At 41.4% G+C, this 9,412-nt stretch overlaps 1 protein-coding gene across 1 annotated transcript in view; it reads right to left on the bottom strand.

Annotated features, from left to right (window-relative positions):
* The window catches only part of LOC306787170 (sodium- and chloride-dependent GABA transporter 3-like), a gene marked incomplete at both ends in the record, with an annotated part of 33,902 nt that extends 25,596 nt beyond the window's left edge, over window positions 1–8,306 (bottom strand). Inside the window, 2 exons of the mRNA XM_079282244.1 lie at window positions 4,269–4,403; window positions 8,177–8,306. Of these exons, the coding sequence (XP_079138370.1) occupies window positions 4,269–4,403; window positions 8,177–8,306 (265 nt within the window). The remainder of the gene's footprint in view (window positions 1–4,268; window positions 4,404–8,176) is intronic.
* Window positions 8,307–9,412: the final 1,106 nt, after the last annotated feature.

The following is a 9,412-nucleotide window of genomic DNA, read 5'->3' on the forward strand; positions in this document are numbered from 1 at the left end:
TCCACACACTGAGCACTCGGCTCTGCCTCGTTGCCTCCGTTCACAAAGCCGTACTTAAGAAAGTCAGGGTTGTACTTGCGCACACATTTAGACTTTTGGGGGGTATGGCACCACTGTCGTCTTCATTTTTTCTTTTTAATAACTTATCCATAACCTTCGCTACAGGCTAGCGGCTAGCTGAGTGTCTTCTTCTGCTTATTGCAGCTTGTTAAACAACTGACTGACGCATTACCGCCACCAGGTGGTGGGAAGCTATATCGTAACTGAGCGTCTCATGGATAACAGTGATATCTCTGGTGTCTTCAATTGATAACCTATGCGGTCCCGCGGCCCTCGCGGCCCACAAGTGCAAAACTGAAAGTTTTTCGCGGCCCTCTAGGTGGCGCTCGCGGCCCAATCATGGGCCGCGGCCCTATGGTTAAGAATCACTGATCTAGTGGACTGAAAAAGTAATTGATTTGATTTTTCTAAAAAATAAATTTAAAACAAATCTTTTTTTTTTAGTTTATAAAATACAAAATCGATACTTGGCGTCCATGTATCGATATAATATCGCCACGCAAAATATCGCGATACTATGCTGTATCGATTTTTTCCCCCACCCCTAATGTGCAGGGCTAAAGTGAAGAGATACCTTTTAGCTTTCTTTTTTTAACATTTTTTATTGTAAATTGTTCATTAAGAGATAATGATAATAATCACTATTATTAAACTGCATGTCTCTTTTTGTTTCATGGCAGATTAGTAGGATTTCAGTTTTGTCCTCGGTTAAGAACTTATTGCTCAGGGTCGTCCTTCAATAAGAGGATCTGCGATTTGATCCCCAGCTCTGCTAGTCCACGTCGATGTGTCCTTGGGCTAGACAGTAACCACTAATTGCTGTGGCTGTGGGTGTATGAATGGGTATGAATGATTACATGCAGTGTTGAAGTGCTTTGAGTGGTCGGAACACAAGAAAAGCGCTGTACAAGTACAGTCCATTTATTTATTGAAGTTCATAGCTGCTGTATCATTAGGTTTGTTGAAGAAAATCATCATAACTTTGAATTGAACTTGAATTGAACTGACCACATTTGGGCTCACACATAAACAGTTATATAACGTGTTATGTAACACATTCTGGTTCTCAGCAAACGTTCGTGGGAAATGATGGTCAGTGCCAGACAAACTGTAATAAATGTCTGGTATAAAGTACCAAAACATTTCCGTACTTGGAGCCGTGTTCCACCAAAGGACAAGGGGTCAAAACAGTATAAAAACATGCCCTAATTAGGAGTCCAGATGTGTCCTGTTTTGGATTCAACAGACTGGTTTGATTGATGGAACGCAGCTAAAGGGGCGTGAATTTTGACTGTAAAAGTGATCTGTGGACAGTAAGATTTTGAATCTGTTTCGACATGCCAAGTTTGTGTGATGTTGACGAATATGCATTAAAACGATTCCCGCTGGTTGCGACTCCAGTTCGCCGTCTCTTCTCGTCATTTTGGGCAGATTAGTAGGATTTCAGTTTTGTCCTCGGTTAAGAACTTATTGCTCAGGGTCGTCCTTCAATAAGAGGATCTGCGATTTGATCCCCAGCTCTGCTAGTCCACGTCGATGTGTCCTTGGGCTAGACAGTAACCACTAATTGCTGTGGCTGTGGGTGTATGAATGGGTATGAATGATTACATGCAGTGTTGAAGTGCTTTGAGTGGTCGGAACACAAGAAAAGCGCTGTACAAGTACAGTCCATTTATTTATTGAAGTTCATAGCTGCTGTATCATTAGGTTTGTTGAAGAAAATCATCATAACTTTGAATTGAACTTGAATTGAACTGACCACATTTGGGCTCACACATAAACAGTTATATAACGTGTTATGTAACACATTCTGGTTCTCAGCAAACGTTCGTGGGAAATGATGGTCAGTGCCAGACAAACTGTAATAAATGTCTGGTATAAAGTACCAAAACATTTCCGTACTTGGAGCCGTGTTCCACCAAAGGACAAGGGGTCAAAACAGTATAAAAACATGCCCTAATTAGGAGTCCAGATGTGTCCTGTTTTGGATTCAACAGACTGGTTTGATTGATGGAACGCAGCTAAAGGGGCGTGGATTTTGACTGTAAAAGTGATCTGTGGACAGTAAGATTTTGAATCTGTTTCGACATGCCAAGTTTGTGTGATGTTGACGAATATGCATTAAAACGATTCCCGCTGGTTGCGACTCCAGTTCGCCGTCTCTTCTCGTCATTTTGCCACAACAGGTTCAGCAGAGATGTACAGCCAGGTGTGTTGTGGAGAAATCCCATACCGGAAACCAGGAGAAGGTTCAATCATTATAACAGAATGCGTGCAGTCTCAGTGAGCAAGACCCTGTGTATAGTGTATAGTGTATAGTGTATAGTGTATAGTGTATCGTGTAAACTTTACACGATACACTATACACTGTAAAGTGTATAGTGTAAAGTGTATAGTGCAAAGTGTATAGTGTAAAGTGTAGAGTGTAAAGTGTATAGTGCAAAGTGTATAGTGTATAGTGTAGAGTGTACAGTGTAAAGTGTACAGTGTATAGTGTAGAGTGTAAAGTGTACAGTGTAAAGTGTATAGTGTAAAGTGCACAGAGTATAGTGTATAGTGTAAAGTGTATAGTGCAAAGTGTATGGTGTATAGTGTAAAGTGTATCGTGCATAGTGTAAAGTGTAAAGTGTATAGTGTAAAGTGTACAGTGTATAGTGTAAAGTGTACAGTGTATAGTGTAAAGTGTACAGTGTATAGTGTAAAGTGTATCGTGCATAGTGTAAAGTGTACAGTATATAGTGTATAGTGTAAAGTGTAAAGTGTGTAGTGTATAGTGTAAAGTGTACAGTGTATAGTGTAAAGTGTAAAGTGCAAAGTGTACGGTGTATAGTGTGTAGTGCATAGTGTAAAGTGTATGGTATATAGTGTAAAGTGTACAGTGTAAAGTGTACAGTGTATAGTGTACAGTGTATAGTGTAAAGTGTATAGTGCAAAGTGTATGGTGTATAGTGTAAAGTGTGTAGTGTATAGTGTATCGTGTATAGTGTAAAGTGTAAAGTGTAAAGTGTAAAGTGTATAGTGTAAAGTGTATAGTGTAAAGTGTATAGTGTAAAGTGTATAGTGTAAAGTTTAAAGTGTACAGAGTGTAGTGTATAGTGTAAAGTGTATAGTGCAAAGTGTATGGTGTATAGTGTAAAGTGTATCGTGCATAGTGTAAAGTGTACAGTATATAGTGTAAAGTGTATAGTGTATAGTGTAAAGTGTACAGTGTATAGTGTAAAGTGTACAGTGTAAAGTGTATAGTGTAAAGTGTATCGTGCATAGTGTAAAGTGTACAGTATATAGTGTATAGTGTAAAGTGTGTAGTGTATAGTGTAAAGTGTACAGTGTATAGTGTAAAGTGTAAAGTGTACGGTGTATAGTGTATAGTGTGTAGTGCATAGTGTAAAGTGTATGGTATATAGTGTAAAGTGTATAGTGTAAAGTGTACAGTGTATAGTGTAAAGTGTATAGTGCAAAGTGTATGGTGTATAGTGTAAAGTGTGTAGTGTATAGTGTATAGTGTAAAGTGTATAGTGTATAGTGTATAGTGTAAAGTGTATTGTGTACAGTGTATTGTGTACAGTGTATAGTGTAAGGTGTATAGTGTATAGTGTATGGTGTATAGTGTATAGTGTATAGTGTAAAGTGTATTGTGTACAGTGTATAGTGTACAGTGTATAGTGTACAGTGTACAGTGTACAGTGTACAGTGTAAAGTGAACGCGCTTTCGTTTTTACAGAAGGAGCGCAAAGGTGGGGACCAATGTTACAGACTGCTGGACACAAATTGTGGTATGTTTAGAAGCCTGATTGAAAGTCCTCCGGGGTATTATTGTCTGTTAGACGATTTGCACTGAAACACACCTTTTTAAGTATCTCACGATTAAATGGAATATTGTCTATCAGCCTATAGTTGGTCAGTGCATTGCCATCTTGGTACTGTTTCTTTAGTTGGGGATTTACAACTGCTTAAAATGGTGTAGGTACAGGGTCCATTCACGAGGTATACACTAATAAATGTATCTATATAATCAGGATATTTGAACCAAGGTGTTGTTCTGGATTAGTCAAGTAAATGTTTCTGTTTCACTCACTATGGTTGTATGTGTGTTTTGTTTCCCATGAGTAATGTTTTGCCAATCATAACCAACAGAACTTGTGAATGGCATAATATTTCCAATATAAATACTCAATGTATTCAATAACAGACCGATGTGATGTGGTTACCTTGTGTCAGCGGGCAGAGCTTGGTCCAGCAGGTGACAGCGCTCTCCTGTGTATACTGACCGATCACAGTCTCCAACAGGAAGAGCGGCACGCCACACAGCACAGCAAAGAAGCAGTACGGCAACAGGAAGACACCTGCACACACATCAATACACCTGACCAGTGATGCTTTGCAAAGTGATAGGTGATAAAGTGAGTGACAGTGTTCGATCCAATGTAATGCTTCGACTGACAATTACTGTCTTTATGGATTAATCATGCAATTACTTTCCTGTTAATCAATCAACTATCATCCTACCAACTAGGGTCCCTGCAGGCCCCAGTTGTCATATCTCACAGCTGCTTTATTCATTCACATTTTTCATGAATGTCAGTCATTTCTTCCCCTAATGCATCATATCATTGTTTTCTGTTTTAGTGTGTGATTGAAAAAGCCAGACCCCATGTATTCTTCAGTACCTCAGGCCCACACTGGTCATTATACTTTTCCTGACCCCCCTTTAACACAGTGAACCAGCAGAAAATGCAAAGAAACCTTACGTGTTACTTCTCTGTAAATACTAGGGGTGGGAATCACCAGAGATCCCGTGATACGATATTATCACGATACGATATTATCACGATATTGCGATTTATTACTTTTTTCAACTTCAAATGATGTCCCCAAAGGAAAACTCTGTCAACATGTTTTATCTAATAAGATAAAGTTTTCAGTCTGTTCACCCGAGTAAATACATGCTATACCTCTGCAAAATAACAAGCTGTTAGTGCCTTCCATAATATTCAAGGATGGGACAAGACAAGATGTTCTGAAGATGCTATTTTGCAACAGTTCGAGATATTGTGTAACTCACAGCGTCTCGGTTCTCATGGTTTGTTAGTTTGTACAAAAACTGCCACCTCATGACAGCTCATTTATTAAACTTACAGTATGACAATACTTCACTTGGTGTGCTTTGATTGACAGAAATTGCCACCACAAGTGTTTTTTAAATAATTTGACCCCAGTCAAAAGCACCCAATTGCTATATCTATTTTATAATTTAATAATTTTTCTTAAATACACTATATGTATTGTAATTTATAAAATTATTTTTTCCATTGTCTTATTTTCTCATTGCACAGCTACTGTCTTCCTATGTTGCTCTGCTTCCAGTGCAACTTGTTTCAAGTAGAGCTTTTATCCAATCAGATCTCACCTCTGTGTCTCTAGGTAAGAACAGAGGCTGGAGGCCTGCAATACAATACAATTTACTGTCCAGATAGACCCCGAGATATTTATACGACTGGACTATCTCTATTTGCTGACCAGCAGATTGTCATAGTGTTCAACCAATCAGATCTTTAGTTTGACATGCTGGGCGTATTCTTTGACGTGCCAGAGCTGCTAGCTGGCCTACAAGTACGTGATTGGTCAGTGGGCTAGCCTGACGTGTTGGGCGGTGACAATCCCAAAATCTGCTGCCTCTGTGGAGCGGACATTTTTAGCCCTCTAACACAGCGGTTCCCAAACTTTTTAGGCCGCGCACCCCCTTCTACATCCCGACCGGGTTCGCGCACCCCCCCCCCCCCCATTAATAAAAAAAAAAAAAAAAAGACGCAACAGAGCCTTTTAAGCCTTCATAGCCGCATAAGAATCGGACCAATGAGAGAACAGTTTGCTCGCGCGTGGCATTTGTTTACAAGATTTAGTCCGCTGTTAAATGTTGCAGTGTGAACACAAACCGAACAAAGGAGCAACTGCAACAAAGCAAACGAACTGAAGGTGTGAAAACGCCCTGAAACACTGCAACAAAGTTTCAATAACTTTCAGTGACACAAGGCGTCACTTTTAAAGAGCAATACGGATGTGAGGACACACGCACAGGCTCAGAGGCAGATTATCACATTTAATTTACAATTAATGAGCGACTAATGAAGCCAGGATGTCTTCGGACAAAGCATCGATGCGGTGCGACACAGTGTTGTTGGACACCGGGATCATGTCCAACTTTTTTGCTTCTTTCTCCCCAATCATACATTCCACCATCTCTCTGGCAGCTGGCAAGCTCACGTCTTCGGCGATTGTGTGCGGTAGCCCCTTTCTCGCTATTCTGTAACCAGATATGAAGCCCGTAGTGCGTCATTTATAGACCAACACATGAATGAGACTGCAGTTGTTTTGGCTGTTTTGTAACTCCTCCAATTTCGATATAAAGAATGTAAGGGGCTTTTGACTTGCACTGGCATGCTTGGTGTTCAGGTGGTGACGTAAATAAGAGCTTCAGACTGTTAGCCAGAACCTCGCTGCACACCACGCACTGTGGCTTTGGGGAATCTGCGTTGCCAATCCAAGTGAAGCCCAGACACAGATACTTTTCATCATATTTCCTCTTTTTTTCCCAGTCTGATGCTCACTCTCGTTTCCTCTTTTTCACCTTGACTCCGCGATGGGCCGATGTGCTCCCGATTTGTCTGTGCAATCCCTTCCTCCTTCCTCCGTCTCATCTTCCTCTGACTCGATTTCTTCTCCCGGTCTCTCCCCACGCACCTCTCCGTTCCCCTCGCCTCCGATTCCTCTCTCTCTCTGTCCCTCTCTCTCTCTGTCCCTCTCCTCTTTTACGACTGATAGCTTCAGATGTCCCACCTGACAGTTTTTAAATTAAAATTACATTTTTTTTTTATATTTAATATTATTACACCATCAGACCGCCATTACACTTTTCCTCTCGCGCACCCCCTAGAGGCAGCTCGCGCACCCCCAGGGGTGCGCGCACCCCACTTTGGGAATCCCTGCTCTAACACATTAAAACCTATTCAAGAAATACAACTGGGGAGGCTCGACTGTCTTCACTGGCGTCCATGAATCGAGAAAGACTTCTTACTGGAACTAAAACACACGGATTTACTGAACAACCCTGAGATTAAACTCTTTATTAACAAAGCAAGGAGGATGCACTTTGTCTTTAAAAAGCAGCTCTAGTCAGTTAAATGCATTTGTTTTTACATCTGCAGTAGCTTTAATATGCTTGTTTATAAATTATTATTTGTACAACTTGTTTCTATGAAGATTTTTGTTTGGTTTAATATGTGATAGGAACCATTGTTACGTCCAGTGTTGCACTGGGGACATATTTAGCAGGTGCCTGTGCTGGCAACTTGGCGACTTTCTCACTAAATCTGGCGACTTTCCAAACCCTCATGGAGACTTTTTTTGTCAAAAGCTACTAGTGACAAATCTAGCGACTTGTTCTGGTGATATTGGAGAATTTTCTGGTGTTTTGAAGTTAAAGCAACGAGCAACAAGCTGGAGCTGCCGTGAGCCCCTCCCCCGCCGCCCACAGAAGCCTCGCGCTGCTGCCAGAGCAGAGAGGAGACGCACTCTCGGCAGATAGTGTATCTACAGGTGTTGGCTTCATTTTTACACGAAACAAATAATAACCGTAGCCGTGTTTCAGCTGCAGGACAGCAGTGAAGGCCCAGGTATAAAATGCACGGCCCCCCACAAATACAAATATTTTAGTCCCAATTATCCATGTGGCTAATACAGAGAATTCATACAGAGTAGGGTATGAGTTTAAACTTTTGTAAAATGTTTTTTGAATGATTAAATTTTAGTTCACTTAATCACAAGTGTATAGAGTACACACAAGTGCAACTTTAATTATGCATGTAAAATAGGGTATGTTTTCAATTAGTTAAACTCATGTATATCCATTTTTATTTTAAATGTATTGACCTGACCATTCCTTTACACAATCCTTTTGCCTCAAAGACTTACAGTCCTTCAGCTAGTGTGCAGCTTGATATATTGCAGATGTAAATAAAGAAATCAATAACAGATTAAAAGACCTCATTACTGATTTTTCATAAAAGGTGCAAATATACTGTCAAACATGACAGTAATGGCCTTTTGTGTTCCAGCTTACCTCCTCCATTCTTATAGCACAGGTAGGGGAATCTCCACACATTGCCCAGACCCACCACATTGCCTGCTGCTGCCAGAATATATTCTCTTTTCTTCCTCCACTGTTCCCTCTGTTTCACTTTGGTCTGCATCTCTTTGTTCCCTCTCCAGTCCCACAGTACAGTACTCACCCCTGTCTGCCTGCTGTTACACTCCAGACAAAATAGCGTAGTGACTGTGTACGCCTGATGTCCATGGATGTAGGCAGTGCTTCGTAGTTTAACCCTGTGTCATTCAAGGACACAGGGCTTGGCTTAACTTTTTTTAACAATCAGAATGACTTCATATGTTACTTGTTGATTTTACAAGTCTTGGATGAATACCAAGAACACCTACTAAATTTCACCGTGCCAGCGGCAAAATGGCGCCGTGCCAGCGGCAGCAGCTTTAGTCTTTTTTCACTCTTTCCTCTCTTCTTTTAGTTTTTTCTTTCTCCTTAACGTTTGGTTTTTACGGTCAGACAACGGGCCGTAACTTTTTTCTCAACTTTTCTCGTGGCTTTCTGTTGCTTTTCTCCCTCTGTGTAACGGAGAGCCACACACAATGAGCGGGGCCATTGTTTACTCCCGTGATCAGCTGATCGCGCTGAGTGAACCGCAGCTGCTGCCCGGCGCCAGGCCTGAGATCCCGGCGGAGCTACGGAGAAGACGCCAGGGCTGCAGATCTGGAGCCAAACGGAGGGCGAAGAGGAGGAGGTACAAACCGTCAGTACCGCCGATACTATTGGGGAACGTGAGGTCTTTAGCAAATAAGACGGACGAGCTCGGCGCGCTGGTAAAGACTGAGAGGGACTTCCGTGAGTGCAGCGTCATGTGTTTCACGGAGACATGGCTGCACGCGGATTTCCCGGATCACACTGCGTCGGTGCCCGGCTTCAGGACTGTTAGGGCGGACAGAGACGTTGTACAGAGCGGCAAGAAGAGAGGAGGCGGGATTGCCGTGTATGTGAACGAGAGGTGGTGCAATCCCGACCATGTGTGTGTTGTCAAGAAGAGTTGAGCCCACAGGGCTGCCTCGGTGTAACATGTGGGCACATTCAAGGGAGAGTCAGGATATAAAAGCACAAAGCATATACTCAGAATAAAGTGTAATCAAAAGATAAAGTGTATGAAGTATATAACGAAATGTTTAATCAATATGTAACGAATGTGTAAATGCATAGAGTGATTTAACAATTGTAATAAGTGTTTAACAAATG

The sequence above is a fragment of the Melanostigma gelatinosum genome (genome assembly GCF_949748355.1).
Source record: "Melanostigma gelatinosum genome assembly, chromosome: 13".
In the NCBI taxonomy this organism is placed as follows: Eukaryota; Metazoa; Chordata; class Actinopteri; order Perciformes; family Zoarcidae; genus Melanostigma; species Melanostigma gelatinosum.